Consider the following 22867-nt stretch of genomic DNA (forward strand, 5'->3'; position numbering starts at 1 on the left):
TAAATAAAAATATTTAACCAATGAAAATATGAACTAGATCCTTTGAATAAATAATAGCTACACTGGAAGGATAAGTTGCAACTCAGGTTCTCATTCCCATTTCCTGAAAAGTAATGGTATTGGACATGCAGGGTTTTCACCCGACGGCGACGATATTATCACTGCTGTTGGTTCTGGCTTCATGTAATGATACATTCTGAATCACAAAGGCTTGCAGGACACACAGCAGCAGCTGACACCACTTTTTGCCCATTTAATTACCTTATTAGCAGTGAGGGGCATTTGGGAAAGGCAGCACAGGGCTAGTAAAGGGGGGGTTGCGAGGTAATGTGAACCATATGGGAAAAACCTACCATAACCTGACCTATGGCAATGGTTCTCTCTCTGGCTGGCCATTATACAACCCCTATGGCTTCCCATAGAACGGCTGCCCCTCATGCACGGTTTGTCGGTTTCTAGAGTTACAAATCCACTGGAATGTCAAATAGATGCGCGGGACTCACAATGATCTAGCCCCCTGCTTTGTTAACTGTTGTGGATCTAGTTGTGGTGGATCAACAAGGCTGTTCAGATATCTACTTTCTCTCCCTCTGGCTGTCCGTCTCTCAGGCTCTGTCTGTGTGCCTCTCTCTCTCTCTCAGGCCTTCTCAGTGTACAGATGTTGCTCTTTAAGTACGGTCTAGCTTCCTGACCGCCAGCCCCTTGCTCAATGTGCTATTGTTTGGGTCATGACATCATCGTCTTTGGCCTTCCTCTGCTTGCAGATTCTGTACGTGTCATGGGTTTGTGTGTGTTTGTGTGTGAGTGTGAGTGTGTGTGTGTGTGTGTGTGTGTGTGTGTGTGTGTGTGTGTGTGTGTGTGTGTGTGTGTGTGTGTGTGTGTGTGTGTGTGTGTGTGTGTGTGTGTGTGTGTGTGTGTGTGTGTGTGTGTGTGTGTGTGTGTGTGTGGGCTACTGGTCTGCTATACCATAGTTTGCCAGCCACCAGAGCGCTAAGTGGACACATGTGCTTGTCTATCTTAAAGGAGTAGTTCACCCCCAAAATGACTTTTTTTCTATTGATTACTCATGCCATGGAGAGTAGAAGTCAAGTTTCTTAGCCTTTCTGGTTTCATTTTGAACCAAGAGTCACATTCAGTGAATGACAATTATTTTAAAAACACCCTGCACATGACATATTAATTTACCAGCCTTTTATTAATGTTGTTTATAACGCAGAGCAGTGGTTCCCAAACATTTTAGCCCGTGACCCAAAAGAGAAATTAGACATTTGCCCGGGACACAAACTAGTGAAAATAGCCGATCTACAAGCTCACAATGTGTATTTTCACTACTTCTTAAACATTTGTTTTCAAAAATTAGATTTTCTTTTATTCATTAATTAAATTACTGCTGTTTTGGGAATGTTTTTCGAAAATGTTTTGAAATAATAATAATTAAAAATAAAATGTAGGAAACAGGGAATACAGGGACCCATAAAAATGTGTCCTCGACCCACAAATGGGTCCCGACCCAGTGTTTGGGAACCAGTGCGTAGAGCATAACAAACATGATATGACATATAACATGTACTGCATTTTAAAACCTGAACTATGCTTCTGAGCTTCCTTTGTGGAAATGACTACAAGCTGAGATATAAGCCATACTCTCTGTTCATATTCAGTGTGACAGTATGACTGACTGTCCATATCCCTTGCTCTGTTTGGTTCTCTCTTGCCCTTGTGCCGCATATTTTTTTCTCTTTCCTTTTTGGTCTCCTGTTACTCCATCCCTTTGTTTACGCCATCTCACCCCCCTGCTTCTCTCTTCTTTATCCTTTTATCTCATCTTCCATCCTCTCTGCCGCCCCACCTCCCTCCTCCCGTCACCCCACCCCAGCCCGCTATCTATTATCTTTCATTCCTCTCCTCTCTCTCACTCCATCTACCCCTCCTTCTCTCCTTTCTTCCCTGTGGGTAGCTACAGAGCTGGCTGTGTTACACTATTTGGCACCTCGAGGATTGTGGGTAGCTGGTCTTTTTCGCCACAGGGCAGAGCAGCTGCATAGCAGTGGATAGAAACCGGTCAGTCACAGTCAGTCAGTCAGTCAGTCAGTCAGTCAGTCAGTCAGTCACTCACTCACTCACTCACTCACTCACTCACTCACTCACTCACTCACTCACTCACTCACTCACTCACTAACTAGATACATTTCTGTTGTTGTGTGGATTGTTAGTAGAGTTAATCTGTCAGTCAAGTCAAAAGGTTGTCAGGTATCCAAACACCCAGATATTAAGTAAACCATTCAGGGAATCAGTGATAGAGACAATGAATCTCTTATATGCTGTAATTATCTCATCAGAAAAACTAGCTTAGCTTTAATCAGCTAGTCAGTACACGAGTGAGTCAGAGATATTGCCTTGGATTAACCAGTCAGGCAGTAAATCACTTGATGATCAGTCGGTTAATCTGTAAATCAGTCAGTCAGTCTGGCTGGTCAGTCGGACAGCTATCTATCCAACCAACCAGCCAGCCAGCCCGACAGCTAGCCAGCTTTGCTTTGTGTAGCACATCATTCACCAAGGTTGAAGCTTAACCTTAATCCACAGAGCCTGCTAAAGCCATGCGAACAGACCCTTCCTATCTCTGATGTTCGCTCTGTCTCTCTCTTTCTGTCTCACTTGTAGACCTTGTTAACCAGCTTAACCAGTTAGTGGGAGCTAGTGAAGACATCTACCAAATTGCCCAACCTGAGGTGTATCACAAATATAGGCAAAGACTTCATTTGGACATGCGCACCCACAGGGACATACAACTAAGGACAAAGTGTATATTAATTAGTCTGTAAGTGCATGCTTGTGCATACTGTACTGTGTGTGCCCAGCCAAAAAATGTGCATGCATGTGATTATGCCTTTTGAGTGTGTATCCATGATGGGAACATGTTGCAAGTGTGTCATTCTACCCCGTTGCTCGCGAGCCGATCAGATCCAAGCCCAGTCGGAGCAGATGAAAGCCATGCGCTGCCACTGCCATATCAGAGAGCAGCGCTGTCTTGTGCACTACTAATCTCTTTCATATACAACAGCGGACGCAGGGATGCTCACACATAAAAGACACACAGGGCAGGCGTATGCATGCATAAACAAAAAGATATGTACATGATGATGAAGCTTGTTTACCCGATTGCTCACTCATTCGATATTTTTCATCTCTCTTTACCCATACCCCCCCCCCCCTCTCTCTCTCTCTTTTATGCGCTCTCTCTTTCACTCTTTCAATGTGTCAGGCTTTAAAGCCCTCAGTTTGGTTCTGAAGTGCTGCAGAAATACCCTGCAGATTATCCTTCCCTGGCCCGGTGACAGGCAGCCAGTGATATGGACACATATGCACGCACGCACGCACGCACGCACACACGCACGCACGCGCGCACACGCACACACACAAACACACACACACACACCCCGATTTATACCTCCCGTCTATTTATAGAATGACGTTATATTTTCTGGTACATCACTGTACGAGTGGGGGATTTTTTTCCCCGTCTTTTCTCCTTCTTAACATTGGCCTCTCCTCTCTCCTCTGAGGCCCTGCTTTAAGGTTTTCTCTACAGTACTGTGTGATATTTGAAAGGCCCACCAGGCTCTCTTTGCTGGGGAGAACACGCATGTGTCTTATTGTAGCATCCATCTCTCTCCCTTCTGTTTCAGTCGTGAACAGCTTGTATGACAGCATTATGGGAAGATATGTATAGATAGATATATCTATGTGAACTGTGTTCAGTGTTGTAGTGTTGTGGATCAACAGTGACACACACTGCTGCACAGTCAGTACCCCTGCCAACAATGTGCCTCACCCAGCAAAGAAAGGTCATCATTGTCTGTGTGTGCGCGCACACGCGTGTGCATGCATGTCAAGTCAAGTGAAATGTAGGCATTTATAAAGCACATTTAAAAACAACCAGAGTTGACCGACGTACACAAAAACGGCATAAGATGTAACCTAACAGAAATTAACAAAAGGTTAAAACGACTGCAGCTAATAAAATAATGGGTGTATAGAGTTCAGGTAGTGACTAGGGATGGGGGAAAAGCGAAAAGGGCGAGGTCGCGTAGGACGGAATTCGCACAGGACAGAATTCATTTGCAAGTGTGATTCGAGTTGCGGTTGGTTGTTTAAGTTGGACAAAATGTGGACAAAATATTTTTCCTAGATATGGATGACTGACGTCATAGATGTCTTATGTTATAGACCCACATGATACTCACACAATATGCATATGGACATTCCAAGCTATGGCCTTATTATTGATGACATCAGGGATCTCCATATATCTACATCTATACATACATTTTAGAACTGCAGCCAGCGGTTTTTGTTTGTTTGTCAGTCAGTCAGTCAGACACGACCAAATGCAGCACTCCAATTGGCTAGGACTGATCACGTGGCACACGGAGTTGTGGCACCGGAAGTGCGTCCGGCGGTCAAATAGGTCCGACCGGAAACGTGCGCTGCGGCACAATAGTTCCGCCACAATAGTTCCCCCCCAATTTTTTTTTTTTTTTACTTTAAAAAAATAAAAATAAAAATAAAATAACTTTTTTTTTTTTTACTTTAAAAAAAAAAAAAAAAAATTAACTAGATGTGAGCGGGCCGAAGGCCCGCGAACCTCTAGTACAAGCGACAAGGACGGAATTCATTTGCATTTGTGACCTGTGTCGTGGCAGCTACACTTTACTTTACTTTACTTTTTACTTAATTTGTTTATTTAGACGGGACAATTTATATTAATGAACACTACATATGTAAATACACCGGAATTAGCAAGAATGCTAAATTTCATCCGTAGGCCCCACATGAAGACAAAACAACACATACCAACAAACAGTAACCCCACATTAAGAGAGGGCGTTTAAATGGAGTTATGACTAAAAGTAATAAAATATGTGGCCTTTAATGATTAAATAATGAGAGTTAACTGCTTACAAAAATCTATGGCGACAAAATGGTGGGTTTGTGGGTTTTACTCACAGATGTATAATCATGTTTTCAAAGTGTTATAAATTTAGTTTTGGGTGTTGAATTAACGTAAAACTCAAGGCCCGTCTTCACCCGTACTGACTGAAAACCAACCCATCGGTTCTTCATCATGTCCTTACTGCAGTGTTTCTCAAAGTGGATTCCAGGGGAGACCTTGAAATGTCAACGTTTGAGAAACACTGCCTTACTGAACAGAGGGGCAAGTGGCTCCCATGGCTCCTCCCACTGGTTACTTCTTGAGTCCTATTGGACAGGAGACTCCGGTGCCTCCCAGGCCGCAGTACCCGTTGGGGTTTTTGCTGAGGTACTGCTGGTGGTAGTCTTCTGCGTAGTAGAATTTCTGGCCCTCGGCAATCTCTGTAGTGATTTGACCAAAACCTTCCTCACTCAACACCTTCTGGTATTCCTCTCTGGATGCCAGGGCCTGTTCTAGGTGGTCCTTGGAGTAGGTGTAGATGGCTGATCGGTAGGGTGTCCCAACATCGTTGCCTTGACGCATTCCTTGGGTCGGGTTGTGGCTCTCCCAGAAGACGTTGAGCAGGTTGGTGAGGTTGACCTGGTCTGGATGGTAGACAACTCTCACCGCCTCAGAATGGCCCGTTCTACCTGTGCAGACCTCCTCATAGGAGGGGTTTGGTGTGTATCCTCCAGCATAGCCCACTTGGGTGGAGTAAACTCCCTTCTGTCTCCAGAACCTCCTTTCTGCTCCCCAGAAACAACCCATCCCAAATGTGGTCATCTCGGTCCCCTCTGGGAAAGGTGGAACAGTCCTGTGGCCGTTCACATCATGTTTGGCTGAAACTTTCATGGTCGCTTCTCTACCAGGCAGCGCGGCTTCAGGAGTGGGCATCATGGTTTTGGAGGACATGTCTCCCATTCCTCTGTTGACAAAGTGTCTCCAGATTAAACGCAGTCTGCCAGTGGCCACCATGCAGCTCAGAGCAGAGCCTGTCCCCCGCACACACACATCTTAATGCTCGTGGCAGCTACACTGGTTAGACTGACACAATATGTATACTGTATATATTGGAATTCCCAGATATGGTCTTAATATTGATGACATCAGGGATCTCCATATATGGGCATAAAAGGGATTCTGTTAGTGTGGTTCCCCTAATAGGACTTCATCTGGGAATGCCCATATATGGACAGGTGACGTCACAACAGATGATGTCACAACAGGTCAGCCATAGACATTGAGGTCAGCTATAGATCTTGTACCAGTGAACTGTACCGTCATGAAACTGTACCTTTTCCTATGCAAACTTCTAATAGTCTTCAATCAATCAATCAAAGACATTGAGGCGTTACGGACAAGATACGGACAAGATGTGCTGGTTTTCATAGTTAACTGCGACCTACGGTCGCAAAATGCAAGTATGATATGTGCAAACAGAAGGAGAACTAGAAAGGTGCGCAGTGGAGATTTTGTGTTGTTCAATCTGTAACAACTAAATAGCTTAATTTAGCATGATATACTCTACTATATTTGGGTGTAGCAGGGGATGTTTTTTTTCCTTTGTAGTGGAAGTTCAGTGCAGGTCCTATTAACTTGTTCTTAGATTGGTCACCACTAGTTAATTTCATGCAACGGGTTCGCTCTGACTAAAAGTTGGATTTATGTTTGGGGCTGTGTTTGACAGTGGCAATCAAGATCTTATTTTTAAGTCCTTGGCTACCTGATCTTCTCATGATGTTGTCATGGCAGTCTAAAGGTGGATTAACTCCATGAATCAGTCTTTCTGCTCATTTTGCATGAAATCCATGATACATCTGTCTTCAAATCCTGTTCTACTGAAGGCCTACGTTTCTGTTATATTCCAATGTGTCTAAAAGCCAAGGTTTACTCATTTGTTGACAACAGCAGCAGAACTGAGATTTGGTCACAATGTAGGTCCCACAGTCACTAATATTTTGATTATTGTTTACTTTATTGCTTTTGTTGCCGTTGTCCAGGCACGAAAAGCCAAAACCCTTGAATGACGTCAATCTGAGTCAAGAATACAAAGGCAACCATCCCACAGTAAAGAAAACCTTTCAAGTCTGTCTTTACTCTCTTACACCTGCCTCTGTAGACACAGTTTCAGAGGTCATCAACATGTCCGTAAATAGACAAATGTGTCCGTGGCTAAGACTTGGCCTTGTCTGTGGCAACCTTTAGACTTTCTGTTTTACACAACATTATAATATTCCTACTTTGACCATAATACCCAACTCATTTTTTTCCTCCAGAATATGTATGACACTGAATTACTACGACACTATGGCACCTTAGGAGTCCACGAGTAGGCCTACTAGTGGTTTTCAAACGTTTTATTTGCAAGGACCACCATAACTCTCAGAGTTACAGACTTGTTACGGTCATTCATCTCTTTATATGTTTCTGGTCATATTATTGTCTGCTCATTTTTGTATGTCCGGGTCAAAAATGTCCACCACAGGCCAACATGGCGATGACCACTGCACAGTTGATAAACCGCCCACCCGCTGATCGAAGTGCTTCAGTCTTCAGAGCCACGCTCACCCCTGCTGGTTCACGACCGAATTCCACCACAGCCTTCTCTCCGTGCCTCCCCCACACCGTCTGTCTCCCTCAGCTTTATCTCAATTAATAGCTCCTTCTCCTCAACACTTAATTTTTTTGTTTTTAAGGAAGGTACTACTTGTTCCTTTCATCTGTTCTAATGCTATATTCTACAGTTCAGCTGCTCTTTTCTTCTCAGCAGCTGCCTCTCTACCTCTCTCTTCCATCCTCCGCCTCCTCTTGTCTTCTCCTTTCCCCCAGATTAGAAAGAGGAAGGAGGGATTTAGATGGAGGGAGATAGAGAGAGCATGCAGGGATGTGTCAGTGTGTGGCCAGTAAGATCTGATACTGTGTGTTATCTGTGTGCGTGCGTGCGTGCGTGCGTGCGTGCGTGCGTGGGTGCGTGCGTGTGTGTGTGTGTGCGTGTGCGCACACTCTTGTATTACTGTACTTGTAAGGGCCAAATGTCCCCACAAGTATGGGAGAAATTGAGTGACAGACGTGAGGACAGTTTTCCTGCAAGAGAAAAGGTTATTTTATGGTTAAACAAATAGCTTTAGAGTAGGCTTTCAAGTAGTAAAAGATTCCGGTTGGGGTTAGGATTAGGATTAGGCATTTAGAGGTGAGGTTTAGCCTACCCCGACACTTAAACCGTTTAGTTGTTGGGGTAGGAGTTATGCCTCATTTACACTTTGTGGTGTTGTTGTCTGTTGTGCACTGAAAACAGACAATCTAAGAGAATGACATGTCACGTTGGGCCAAGTGTCTTGTCACCTGGCTGGCCTATAATAATGGCGTTCATAAAATGTCCCTCCGGCTCCTATAATGTTGATTGTCCTCACAAATATAGTAATACAAACGTGTGTGTGACATGAATGTGCATGTACACAGTGTTACACTTTTTGAGATAGACATCAGTACAAAGTGTCTCTGAACATGTTTTTAAACTAAGTAAGTTAGAAAGGAATCTGTGCGTTTGCATTTTTGTGTGCGAGTCAGTATCACATGATTGCACTCTACTATATCATTCAGCTAGCAGAAACATGTAGGCCTAGAATAAAACTGAAACCACTGCACACCCACACCTAACCCCTCTCCTGTTGTTATCTTGTTTTTGTGGGTTTAGTTTTTTTTTAATTGCTTTTAAGTGTTGCCATTTTAAGTGTCCTCTATTGTGAGATTGTTCATTTTCAATAGCCTAATGCAATGGTTCTCAAAGTGGGGTCTTGAGGGAGTTCCAGGGGCCCCAGCTAAATGATAGTTAGGAACCAAATGGACCCTCTATGCCTGCTCTATGGGTATGCTACTCAGAGAGTGTACAAAAGGAACCAAATGGACCCGCATGTAGATTGGGGTCCCAAAGATAGAAATGCCATTCCGCAGTCTAAAATGCAGATGCATGTCTGGGGGTCCTTGAAATTTAAATGGTTTGAGAATCACTGGCCTAATAGATTGCTTGTGAATACTGCTGCTCAATTTGAACATTGATGGTGGTTCCCGCTGGAAAGCAGCTGCAGAACAGTAAACAGTTGGCTACTAAAATAGTCAACTGTGGCCTGATATTGGCTGCTAGCCGCTGGTTCCATGCAGAGGAAGTCACTTGGCTCGGTTACACAGATCCATTGTACAGCGACAACCCAGGAACATTATAATTCATAAAGTTTGTGGAGCCGCCTGCTCCGCCCCTCACATCCTCTCTGGTGGGATTGCTGCTGCTGGTGGTGGTGGGTGGACGTCCGACCCTCTAAGAAACATCAAGGGAGAAACAAACCCACTGGAGGAAACAAGCATGAAACGGTCTGGTTTCATTTTCTACCGGACGATGCGGGGCTTCGTATCCTTCTTCGTGTCCCGCCGTCGTCCCGTGCTGTGACGGAGGATAGGCTTTATTGGATAACAACACAAACCCAGACGCGGATTTGTCCGATTTATTATAATCGCGACTGGACTGGACTGAATAATGAAGCTGTCGTCTCCCGACCACCGAGTTCCTAGGTTGGAAGTGCGGGGAGCGACGATGTGGAAGGAGGAATATGATGTCCATTTTGACTTTTTGCTGCAGATGCTGTAAGTTTATATTTCGTAAAAAGTTTCGGTTTTTAACGTCGCGACGGGGTGGGAACTAAGTTGTGCTGCGTGGCAAAAATGTATATTGTCAAATTGTGTAGGCAACGTAGCAGGGTAAGTTACAGCCAGGGAGAGAGAGGACATGAGCCAATGGTAAACATAAAAAAAACTATATTTTTCTCAGAAAACTATTAAACGGCGGCGGGCAGAATGTTTTCAACTTTGAACTGTGTGACCAGCAGTGGTTTAGCAAAACCACCACGAACTATTCACCTTATGTTAGGTTATATTTTTAGATGAGAGGCGTATAATTGCTCATGAATGGAGAAGTTGGAGAACTGCGATTGCATCTTCTGAATTCCATGTGTTGAATATTATGATACAGCCTACATGGATCTGAAGCATTCTGGGTGTAACTAAAGGAGTTGATGCTCTAGATTTCGTACAGGGAAACTAGCCTATGCAATATTTATACAATAATATGTTTAGCCTATTTACGACAATTGGGATTAACTTGGAACTCTTTATAATGTATTTTGATATCAGAAGGAGTGGGTGCTCCAAATTGAATCCTAAAACAATTCTGGTGTGGAAAACTAACAAAACAAACAAACAAAATGAATGAATGGATGAATGAATAGCTATAGGCTACATTAATAAGCTTGTTTTAAAAGCACCTATGTCAATGTGTCTGCCTAGGCCTATACTGTATATCCCATTGTCATTGAAAATTAAATATGTCATGTCATGTCATGTCATGTCATGTCATGTCATGTAATGTTTGTTTAACTTTAGCTACTGAAGCTATAGAGCCTCAACCTCCTGGCTGGCAGTGTTGACACCAGTCTTCTTAAAGAATGACTATCTGTCTCTGCATTTGATTTCTAATGGGCTATCTGAAAATATTGTGAAATAATAGCAAACCTTTGCTTTAGGGCTCCAGCTTCAGCAATGAGTTATGATAAAATGATAAAAAATATGTCCTTTAAAAATAAGCCATACAACCAAGTAGCCTACAGTATGTGGAAAGGATAACCCATGTAGTATTTGAACAGTATGACAAAAAAACAAAACAAGAACAAACCACAAGTGACTTGACACTATAAGCCTAAACTGGCCTACTTTATGGCTGCAACATTATGTGTTCGATCAATTACCAGGTAGTAGTCCACTTAGTTAGCTCTTAGAAAACGTTAAAATAAAATAAAAACATATTTGAGTAGTCCCAACTGACGTCCCCAATTCACATTAAAACCTCTTTTTGACCCTGTAAACTCTGTGTACGACAAGTAACATGTAACCAAACTGACTTGTTAAATAAACACTGAGATTTGTACTGTGTATTTCTGTCGAACACAAATCACGTGAAGAAAAACAGAGGGTAAGGAGTGCATCTGTTTGGCTGTAGAGTAAAATCACACCCATGTGAACTGAGCGGTGGTCGTGGAGGCTGCGCAACAGCAAAACAAATATATATATATTGTGTGTGTGTGTGTGGGTGGGTGGGTGGGTGTCTGGCCTGGCCTGGCCTGAACAACAGCGCCCCTCCCTTAACATGTGTGGTCACAAAAGGTACTACATACAGGCTACATACAGACAGACACGCAGACAGACAGACAGACAGACAGACAGACAGACCCACACACACGGCCACGTATAGGAGCGTTGTGACCACCGCTCAAAAATCTCCCACACAAGGTGCTCTTTGGTAGTCAGGTGACAAAATTGATGCAAAAAAAGTTAGACCAAGGCACTCTTGAGGGACAGCATAGCAAGAAATATAAAATATTTAAAAAAAATCATGTGAAGTTTGCTAGTGTGAATGACAGTTGTTGTGTGTGTGATTGATCAGTGTACACATTGGGAGCAAATGAGGATGAGTCTAGACCAGTGGATCTCAAAGTGGGGTTCGGTCCGGGGACCCCCAGGGGTCCTTGAGGGAGTTCTAGGGGGTCCCCGACTCCACAGCTAAATGATAGCTAGGAACCAAATGGACCCTTTTGGGTCTGTAACTCATAAAAACCTTCCTGGTGGTTCTTGGTGTATGTTTTCAAATGGGGTTCCGCAGGCCAATATGTGTCAATTTGGGGGTCCTCGACATGAAAACGTTTTCAAGTCAAGGACCCCCAAATGGATATGTATTTGGCCACAGACCTCCCACCTGAAGAGGTGTTGTGCCAAAGAGAAGAGTTATTTTAATGCATTTGCTTTTTACCGCCTTTTTCTCCCAAACTTAGTCATTATGCCATTTGATTCCTCCCTACACACACTTCTGTGTTGTCTGTCTCTCTCAGTACTGTTGTATGATATCCTACTGACTCACCTGCCAGTGAGGAGCCTCCTCTGGGAGGACGTAGAGCCTTTGTCCTCCCGCCCAACACTCCCTGCTGACAGGTGCCGCCCGCCACAGCCCAAAGGATTACACACAGTGACTGCAGTCACCCTCCTCGGGCGGGGGATTCAAATTTGTTTCGATATTTTTCAAAAGTAGCAGATGTACAAGCTCTCAGCGTGCCTCGATTGCGATTCATTAACGATTATTTGTATAACCCCTTTTGTTTTATGTATATTGAAAATAGCAGACCTACAAGCTCACAAGGTGTCACATTGCAATTAAGATCAGGGGCTTGGCACAATCCAAGACTTAAAAGAGTAGTTCACCCCCAAAATGGAATGCATTTGTTTGAGAATCAATGGGGGGAAAATGTACTTGACTCTTGACCCTAAATGTACCCCCATTGATTCTCATCCAAATGCATTTTGGTCCCCATCCAGGGCCTTATTTGGGTCCCCATCCAGGCCCATGCATTTGGGTCCCCCTCCACTGCTTCCAGAATCAATGGGGGTAAATTTACAATGTTTTTGTCTTAGGAATGCGACGAATACAAACGGATATTATTGAACTCAAGTCTCCATGGCATGAGTAATCAATAGAAAAAAAGTAATTTTGGGGGTGAACTACTCCTTTGAGACACTTTAGCCACCCCCTGAGGCCATTGTGAGTGATCCTTTCTTTCAACAGTGCTTTGAAAAGTAGACTATAAGTAGTTTTTCAGCGATTTGTCTTTCAGGTGACAGTTTTTGTGTTAAGTAAGTCATAGGCTAAGTAAGTTAATATGGTTGACAGACAAATCCATTCAAAACTCTCAGTAGAATTGTGTTCGACTAGAGAGGTTGGTGTTGACATTGTTGTAAATCCCTTATTGCAACAACATTTGTGCTTGCAACAAGGTTATGTACAACTGCAAGCCTCAGCAGATGGACTTGACAGTATTATCCTCTCTCTCTTTGACACACACACACACACACACACACACACACACACACACACACACACACACACACACACACGTACGTACGCACTCCTTGATTGCAGGCACACCTCGTGGGTGTGGATGGGACAAAATCATGAAGATTAGTATTAGTCACTGAACATGCTGCATCATGCTCTCTCACACAAGTATACACACACACACATACACAGAATACATGGCCTGGGGACATACAAACAGGACAGCCATGGTTTGAGATAAACAGAGTGGTTTTACTGTCTCTCTTGGCCCATAACACGGTCGTTCTACCCACAAACAATGGGCCGCTATGTTGAATATTTGATTATTTGATGATGATGTCTGTCTCTCTGGATCTTCTGTCACTCTCTATTAAACTCCCACTCTCCCTCTCGTTGTGTGTGTGTTTGTGTTTGTGCCTGCATACATGTGTGCCTGTACGCCACATGTGCACATGTGTGCAGGTTCTGTCATTCACAGACTGGCAATGTTTAGAGCTGTGACTGATATGACTTTTGAATGATTTATAAGGTCGGTCTGTCTGTCTGTCTGTCTCTCTCTCTCTCTCTCTTTCTCACTCTTGTGTGTGTGTCTACTGAACTAATACGATCAGACAAGCGAAAGCAATTCCGGTGAAAACAGTCAGCTGGTTATTGTTTACCATAGGCTCTGTGTGTGCATTGTTCAATTGTGCATGCACCTTTACAGTATATCTTTCAGGCAATTGGACGATTTATTCTTTATTCCCAAAATCCCAAACATTCATATTCCCCAGTTCCCTAGTGTCTCCTCCTCAGCTCAGGCCAGACTTCACCCAGCTTCCGCTGTATCCACGGTAACCAGCACGTCACCCCGGTGATACAGCGCTGAGTATTGAATTTGGGACGCTTAACGCAATTGACCTAATCTGATTGTTCACGAAACAACATGAATCATCTTTGGGGAATGCTGACGGCATCCTGCAGATGCACAGATAGACAGATACCTAAAGTGACTTTGCTGAGGGGAAGTAAACCCGCAGTTCCTTGGAGAAATGACTTCAGTTCCGTTTGCTCATTAATAACTGCTATATGTCGCAATACAAATATCAGGCGCAGATATTTATTGTTCTGTTCAAATGCCGGAAATGTTCAGATATTATATGTGCACAGTTAGGGCTGTCACAATTATTACATAATCGTCTAATCGCAATAATTTGACATAATCGCAATTATTTTTCATAATCGTCATAATCGTTGCCATGTTGAAAAATGTTCATATATTTTTTTTTCAGCAAAAAATAGTGTAAATAGCAGATCTACAAGCTCACAACGCGTCGCATCGCGACGCGTTGTGAGCTTGTAGATCGGCTATTTACAATATCAATGTTCTTTTTTAAGTATAAAGTTGTCAAATATGTCAGTAATTTCATTGTATATTTAGGTTATGTGTCATATATCCACCATGTGCAACTTCAAAGCCTAAAAACCAAACAGAAATGTAATTGTCAACGACGAAAACACAATTAAATCGTTAATCGCAATTATTTGAATGACAATTAATCGTCACGTAAAATGTCATAATCGTGACAGCAAAGTATGCACAGTAAAGTCTTCATTATTAATTTAACTCAGATAATTTATCTCTTGAGTTACAAATGCTTAAATATTAACACAGGATTTTACTATATGCTATTTTGTCTTATGACATGTGATCCAATGGGTCTGGTCTTTGAGATCATGTATTAAGGCCACTGCCACGGAGATATGCAGCCCTTTTTCTATAGAGCGAGGCCTTATAATTAGATTAGCCAAGTGATTAGATGAGACCTAGAAAGGAGACATCACTTGACATCATATCACTGTGCCCGTTTTGCAATACATTTAATTGCACTCTAAAATACCCCACATAGTCAGCCATACAGTAGCCCTACTAATTGTATTGATCTCCAGTGTAATTTACACCATCTTCTATGGTGAATTATTGTAACCGCATGTACAACTCAGAAACTCTGAATCAGAATATTAATAACTCACTTTACATGGGATCCGTCACTGAGACGTATTCATTGAAGAGAACAGGGTGGGTAGAATTATAGTTGAATTTTATGAAGTGGACCCTTCCACAGCTATTGCAGTAATAATGTAGGTTACTCAGTGGCAATGAAATCAGGCCAATAATAACATCTGAAGTCGCTTGAAAGTCATTTGACTTTTAATGAGCTTCTGTATTGGCGTTTCATGTATATTATAACCTCTAGTAATTGCGTTTTTCTTCTTACACCCATTCCTAACATACAACGCGAGAGCGAAATCGAGGCAAGAATGCGCCACACATTGGCCTGATGAATCTACGCCGTCTAATAGAAGAGAGGCTGAGATTAGCTCTTACTGAATCTGAATATACAGTACGTTTTTACAAATGTCCCACCAGCTGTGACTCTGTGTTTGACTACTCTATGTCAACACTGTTAGAGACTTTATGGATCCCCCTCATGAATGGTGATACTGTAATAGTCATTATAGTAATTCTGTAGTCAACTGCTGTTTTCCCTTGAAAGAGCAATGTTCTTAGGACTGTCACAGCACCATGGGCCCAGGTACAGCTCTGTTGCGTAAAAGCCCTGTATTTCAGGGGTCTTCAACGTTTTCAGGCCAAGGACCCCTTAGTTGAGAGAGAGATGAAGAAGGGACCCCCACAACCTTATCATAGATTCCATATAGTTTCATTGTTTGACTGCACAATCATCAATCTTGTATTTTGGATTCATGTCAATTTGTGTTTTCAGATAATTTACCACTTGAACCGTGAATACTTTATAAACATGACCTATCACTCTGTACGTAGTCTGCTCTTTTTCCCCTCTACACCAAACCTCTTTCCCGAAAATAGCCGATCTACAAGCTCACGTTGTGAGCTTGTAGATCTGCTATTTTTGGCTAAAGTTCTCTGAATATGGACGCTAGGGTTCAAGTGGTTAATATAAAAAAAGAGGAAAAAAGTTTCTATCACTCAAAGATTTGGAGAACCCCCTTTAGTAACTCTAAGGACCCCCTGGGGGTCCCGGACCCCCTGTTGAAGACCCCTGCACGTTCCCCACCCCATCCTTGAAGGCCATCTTTCAAGTACGCGAAATCTTGCACACTCAATTCGCTGATGCTCAGGGCTGACAAATGCTGGTCTTTCACTTGCTTGTAGTATGTTAGGAATGACTCAGCCGTGTGCTGTATGCTGCGTTCTATGTGTAACAACAGCCAGATGTATTATTATTTTTTTTTTACTTAATTTTTATTTTGTCACATGCACAGATATTCACAGGGTCAACATTTACATCATTTTCATTATCATATTGAGTCCTTTTTAATCTTCCGTGGTGTCATTCTTCCGGGTCATGTATTCAGTCCATTTCTCCCATTCTTCAAAAAACAACTCTTCCTGTATCCTGAGTCTGTGTAAATCTCTCCATACATTTCCTTCACAATGCACAGCCACTGCTCACAAGTTGGGGACTCACTTCTATACCAGTCTCGTTATTGCGTTTTTGCTGGCTGCTAGTAGCACCTTGACCAGATACATGTCGTCTCCATGTGTGTTTTCCTTAGTCAAGTTCCCTAAATAGAATACCACACTCGTCTTTGCTATTTCATATTTCAATATCTCTTTTATTACTGACCACACTTCATCCCAATATTTGTCAATTTTTGGGCAGTTCCAAAATATATGTTCAGCGTCCATGTTTCCACACAGCCAGATGTATTCACTAACCTGACGACCTGTGTGTGTGTGTGTGTGTGTGTGTGTGTGTGTGTGTGTGTGTGTGTGTGTGTGTGTGTGTGTGTGTGTGTGTGTGTGTGTGTGTGTGTGTGTGTGTGTGTGTGTGTGTGTGTGTGTGTGTGTGTGTGTGTGTGTGTGTGTGTGTGTGTGTGTGTGTGTGTGTGTGTGTGTGTGTGTGTGTGTGTGTGTGTTCTCCTGTGCAGCGATGCTAACCTCACAGACGTCCTGTCGGACTCAGAGGAGTCAGATCTGGGCAGCTTGGAGCAGGGCAGCACGGACACACTGGCCAACGGCTGCAGAGCAGACTGCGACGCCGCCAAGAGGCTGGCCAAGCGTCTTTACCACCTGGAGGGCTTCAAGCGCTGTGACGTGGCCAGACACCTTGGCAAGAAGTAAGCAAGAGCAAAAAACACGCACGCTGACACAGGCAGGGAAGATTGAAATATATACCGTTATGCAGACATGTACATTTGTGTATGTATGTAAATAGATGATGCTCAAGTAGGACATTCACCACCACATGCTGTCACATCAAATCTAATGTGTTTCTGCGCATCCCTATGTATTCAATGGTGTTTCAATGTGCTGATGCTGCATCTCTCTCTCTCTCTCTCTCTCTCTCTCTCTCTCTCTCTCTCTCTCTCTCTCTCTCTCTCTCTCTCTCATATCTTTTCTACAGTAATGACTTCAGCCAGCTGGTGGCATCGGAGTATCTGAGTTTCTTCGACTTCTCTGGACTGTCGTTAGATCGGGCGCTGAGGTATTGCACTGTCAGCAGTGTCTTACGAAACAGACACGCGTGTTTGTTGCATTTCGCGTTTCATAAGGCATCTTAGCTCTGTTCCAGTTCAGTTGTCGTGCTGCTCGCGGTTCCATTCCAACACCTGCAGTGAAGTTAGTCACTGACTGTACAATTGTTATGGGTCACGAATACATTTCCCCCTGTTTTGTCTTCCAGTTAAAAAAATGTATACATTATTTCAAAAGATTTTACATATAGTACAGTCAAAGGTTATGCTAAAATGGGGATCGCCAAATGGAGAAATTGTCTTAACCGGTCACCATTAAGCCTTATCAGTTACATAACCGTTATTTTACCCATTTAAAAAGGGGAAAATACACCTGTTTTTTCCCATAATAAAGTTCCCTATTTACACATTAAAAACAACAATACAACGAGGAGGAAGAAGAAGAAGAAGAATACAAATGCTTTCCATAAGAAATGTGTTGCAACAGTAGAATAGACATAATCACATGTCTGTAATGTAATGCGGCTGCAACAGCAGCAGCAACGCGAACTCCCATTGTATAAACATGTTAATGTAATACTAAAATTAATAGTAAATAATTGCACAAAATGACTCCCAAACAATAGTTAGCTGCCTGCCGCGTCTACACTGCAGTGTGTCTGTCCACTCTTCATCAACCGAAGCTCAGTAGCTCACAGTCACACAACTCATCGTGGACGTGACAGGTTTTGAGCTTGCAGATCAGTCATCAACATCAACATTGTATGGGGGTTAAACAAGCAATTTCGCGATCGCTATCATGCCTACTAACGTTTTTGGGGTCCCAAAACATTTTTTGAAAAACATTTTTTTTTTTTTTTTTTCAAAATGGCGAAAATTCTCGGGTTCCTCGGGCGTGGCAGGGAGGGACATCGCGAAATTCTCGGGTTCCTCGGGTTTGGCAGGGTATGAGTTAATAACTCAAAATATTTGCGTCTGTGGCTAAATACATGTAATATTGGGGGTCCTTGACATGAAAAGGTTTGAGTACTACTGATTTAGAAGAAGGATTTAGAAGACATTTATGCTGTAGTTTCGGGTCAAAATATTCAAAAGACAAAAATGTTCATGACTTTTCAAGAGTAGCAGATCTACAAGCTCGCAGCGTGGCACCGAGTGCCGCGCTGTGAGCTTGTATATCTTCTATTTTTCAACAGTTAAAGCATAAAATAATGGTTCAAGTAATTATGCGTAGTAATGCGGCCTTGATGTGTTTATGAAAGTGTTACTCGGACGTCTTGTTGACATTGTTTGTGTCCCCCTTGCCCACGACAGGAGCTTCTTGAAGGCCTTCCCGCTGATGGGAGAAACGCAGGAGAGAGAGAGGATCCTTGTGCATTTCTCCAATCGCTTCTGCCACTGCAACCCACAGATGCCAACGTATGAAGGTCAGGGCAGAGAGGATAATGACGGTGGAGATAATGGTGGTGATGAGGAGTTTAGTGGGGGGAAAAAAAACAGATCCTTCCACCCTTATCCATGCATAAATACTCTAGTGCAGGGGTGCCCACACCTTTTTGACGTGAGATCTACTTTTAAAATGACTAGCTCAACATGATCTACCCATCCAAAATGTTTTAGCTGAAGGCCTGAGGAGGCTTTGGAATAGCAGCACTGGTGTTACATTTTAGACAAACACACTTACTGTAAGGGTCGATCCATACCGTTATAAGGAGCCTAACTAAGTTCGGTTCGGCACTAGGCAAACCCAAATATGGTTCGCATCCCCCGGTTCGGGGGGGCGTCAACCGACTAAATTCGGCTCTACGGTGCTGACGAAATGTTGTGACCTCCCGACTTAATTTCGGTACTCAGCGGTGTCTCATTCATTCAGCCCGGCTTCACGTTCATATTCTCGGCTGTGAATCCAAGGAAACAGCGGTCGTTTGGGAGGGAGACAGACACGCCGACTTTCAAATGCTTGTGTGGCCGTGTATTGGGCTTCGCAGAGCGGACACAAGTCAGCTGTCTCTTGCTCTGGCTGGAGACTGGTGGACTGGGAGGCGCGCGCGCGACACACACACACACACACACACACACACACACACACACACAGCTGTGTATCGCTAACGCGTCGCCGACCGTTTTAAAGACAAAAGAAGAGCTTAAACACAACTTTGCTAATTGCTATTTGCTATTGTTCCGTGTTGATAGGTTTTCCACGACGAGTTGTGACTGTGTGATGACATGCATGCAGCAAGGGAGGCGGCAAGTCTATAATGTGAGCTTGTAGATTAAATGTTTTTACAGAGCTCGATCGAGCGTTTGTGAGTGTGAGAGAGAGAAGAGACCCCGGCCCCGCTGGAGCTGCTACTCACTCACTGGACCTCCAGTCATTCAGTGTGCAGCGCGAGGGAAAGTCAAATTTGTATCCCCCTGCAATGCTCATTCATCGGCCACAAACGTTGTCATGCCACGGACCTCCAATATTTACAAGCAACTTCGGCACTAGCCGTTAAGAAAGTATGGATGAACTCCCCCCAAACCTAAATAATTTCGGGTCGGGGCGTCCTCCCGAACCGAAATTAGTTAGGCTCCTTATAACGGTATGAAACGACCCTAAGGGGAAAATAAATGGGAAATACTGGGGGAAATGTCTTCATCCCATTCTGTATGGATTGGTAGGTTTTGGGGTTCTTTGTAATGCTACTGACTCTTGAACAAAGTATTGCATTGGAGGTTTGCCTACTTTAGAAGCCATGAAGGGAGCTGACGGGCCCTTCTTGATGTCATATTGAGATATATTCTTTATATTTTAATTATTTATTCTTAGAGGCATGTCATGTGGTCTACCTGCACACCCTTGGTGATCTACTGGTAGATCACGATCTACCTTTTGGGCACCCCTGCTCTAGTGAAAGTGTGATATATTGACAAACTAATTCCTAATTTCGCCACAAGCACAAATCAGAAAATAATAAAGACATGTGCGTGCACATGTGCATGTGTGTGTGCGTGCATGCATGTGTGGCAGAGGCAGCAGCCGACCTGAACCTTACTTCATTGTTCTATATTACAGATGGAGCCCACACATTAACCTGTGCCCTTATGCTGCTGAACACTGACCTACATGGACACGTATGGACTGCCTTTACTACGTTTTCTGTTGCATTGACCACTGTGTCCCAAACGTTGGGTCGGGACCCATTTGTGGGTCACGACTGGTGTAAAAATACCATTTACATATTTCATCTTTTTAAACAAACACACGAGAAATTCCATAAATAAAAATAATAATTTAGAAGTAGTGAAAATGGTCAATCTAGAAGCTCGTTGTGTGCTTTAGATCTGCTATTTTACCTCGTTTGGGTCTCTTTTTTGGGGGGGTTTCGACCTGAAAAGATTGGGAGCCTCTGGCATTGACCATATTCACATGATGGCCATTTCTGCTGTTATGTGTTACCCAGTGATGGGGATGGTCGACAACACCTGGACCCCTGAGAGCAAAATGGCAAAATTTGAATATGGTCCATAGGGATTTATAGTGCTTAGCTGAAATTGCACAGAAAATGTTCTACTAATCTTACTAACTGTGCTATTTTTTAACAATGGCTCTTCTCCATTTGTATCTTGGTCTTTCTCTCCCAAATTCGTTAATTTGTTTGCAGTAATTGTAAAAAGTGTTTGATTTCTCCGTATCATCTGTTTATCTCTGTCTCGTACATGGGTTTCATCTGTCTTTGCCGTGCTGCCCCTTTTGCTCTGGTCTCCCTCTGCCTCTTTCTCTCTGTGTTTATACACTGCACGCACGCTCCCTCGTCTTTCCCTCTATCTCTCTTTCTCGCTCCCACTCTTTATCCCGGCCTACTTTCTGACCTGTTTCTGTCTCTCCTCTATTACTCTCATCCGTTCATTTCTTTTAAACTGGAGCGCTTGTGGTCTAGAAGAAGACATGACTCCATCAGTGTCTCGCGTCATGCCTCGTGTGTTCCCCAGGCCATTGACTCTCAACCGTTTTTCTTTCAAGGAACCGGCTGCGGACCTCCTTTTGATTGATTTTCAGTTCTGGGACCCCATTCTGCACTTTAAAATCCTCTGTGACAAATTGACAATTTAACTCTTGAGTGTGTTTGGGCTCCACTAAGTTTCCAGTTTTACACTCTCTGTGTAAAACTGGAAATGGACCCATAAGGGATTTGGTTCCTAACTTTCAATCATTTAGCCAGGGACCCCCTGGAAACTCCACAAAGACCCCTGGTTGTCACTAGACCCTACGTTGCGAACCAGTGCCCTTGACCACCCTGTTAAGTTCTGTAAATCCTGATTCATGCTTTGGCAACAAAGTGTCGTGCGACTCGCCAAAAATAAAACCATAAAACATTTTCTGCAGAAAACGTTTTTAATTGAAAGTGATCGTCTTCTGCTGAAAATGCATTGTATTTGTGGAGCAACGTGCTGCGCAGCACTTTGTTGGTGATGCATTAATCAGGTTTTAAAATCAGTTTAAAAAAAGCCATAACCCTCCTCCTCCACTCACAGTCACACTTCTAGTCTTCAGTCTGCTTCTAGTGGAGAACCTTCCCTTCTAATAAGTTTCCTTCCCCTTTTCTCTCTCTTTTTCCACTGCTTCGGCTCTCTTTCAACCCTCCCCTCCCCTTCCCAACCCCTGCTAAACATAATTGGTCCTTTGGTCTGTCCCTGTCCCTGCAGGTGGTGAGTATGCTTGTTGTACTAACATACTAGGCCATGGCCCTCATCCTACATCTGTTCTTAGCAGGGGTGTATCTGTGTGCTCTGGAAATAGCATCAGAATAGCGGAATACTGGGTTCCAAGCAAAGAATGAACCACTAATGCCGAGTGCTGGATATTGGGCCTACGATGTTGTTGTCTGGGAATTTCCCTAAAAGCTAAAAGAGACCACGTGTCAACATGTCACTGTCAGGCAGCAAAGCAACTTCATCACATGCTTATTTTAATACGCAGACTGATGACAAGAAAACAGATGCAATTCTATGATTTTGAATGCATGAGTATTTTGGTTGATGCTCAAAGGTCAGTCATTGTTTTTTTTGTGGCCAGAAATTGCTGTCAAGTAAAGGTAGTTCTCCTGAATCTCTGTATTTGCAGCAAAGTAAAAAATGTAACAAAGACGTCTGTACTTTAAAATCTAGGCATGGCTGCACATACACATACATAATGAGTGCAAGGTCTTGACTCACTGAGAATTTAATTGCAGTTAGAGTTTGAGTTTGTTCAAGTAAAAGATTTATTTATATAGTGCATGTTTACAGAAAGCATCACAGGCAATAAAAATAAAACAAGGGAAAGTATCTTACTAGACAAATTAGGGAGTGTGGAAAAAATAAAGTAACTTACAGTACAATAAAATTATAACATTAACAGACAATAGACAAAACTGGAGGAACAAAGTTGGATTCATGCTGTAGCCAGGCTAAAATGGCCTAAAAGTAGTCTTTTAGTAGAG

At 43.1% G+C, this 22867-nt stretch overlaps 2 protein-coding genes across 4 annotated transcripts in view; one reads left to right on the forward strand and one right to left on the reverse strand.

The window, feature by feature from the left end:
- The window catches only part of psd2 (pleckstrin and Sec7 domain containing 2), a 73110-nt gene that overhangs the window by 34529 nt on the left and 15714 nt on the right, over positions 1 to 22867 (forward strand). For all 3 annotated transcript variants that reach the window (XM_080746396.1, XM_080746397.1, XM_080746395.1), the window contains 4 exons: positions 16857 to 17045; positions 17333 to 17413; positions 18717 to 18829; positions 20461 to 20519. In XM_080746396.1, the coding sequence (XP_080602522.1) occupies positions 16857 to 17045; positions 17333 to 17413; positions 18717 to 18829; positions 20461 to 20519 (442 nt within the window). The remainder of the gene's footprint in view (positions 1 to 16856; positions 17046 to 17332; positions 17414 to 18716; positions 18830 to 20460; positions 20520 to 22867) is intronic.
- On the reverse strand, positions 4908 to 5950 carry LOC308302170 (mitochondrial peptide methionine sulfoxide reductase-like; the record flags this gene model as incomplete). Its single annotated transcript, XM_080746400.1, has 1 exon — positions 4908 to 5950. The coding sequence occupies one exon, from the start codon at positions 5948 to 5950 to the stop codon at positions 5249 to 5251; it is 702 nt and encodes a 233-aa protein (XP_080602526.1). The 3' UTR covers positions 4908 to 5248.

This window comes from Nannobrachium achirus (assembly GCF_963921795.1).
Source record: "Nannobrachium achirus genome assembly, chromosome: 17".
Classification (NCBI taxonomy): domain Eukaryota; kingdom Metazoa; phylum Chordata; class Actinopteri; order Myctophiformes; family Myctophidae; genus Nannobrachium; species Nannobrachium achirus.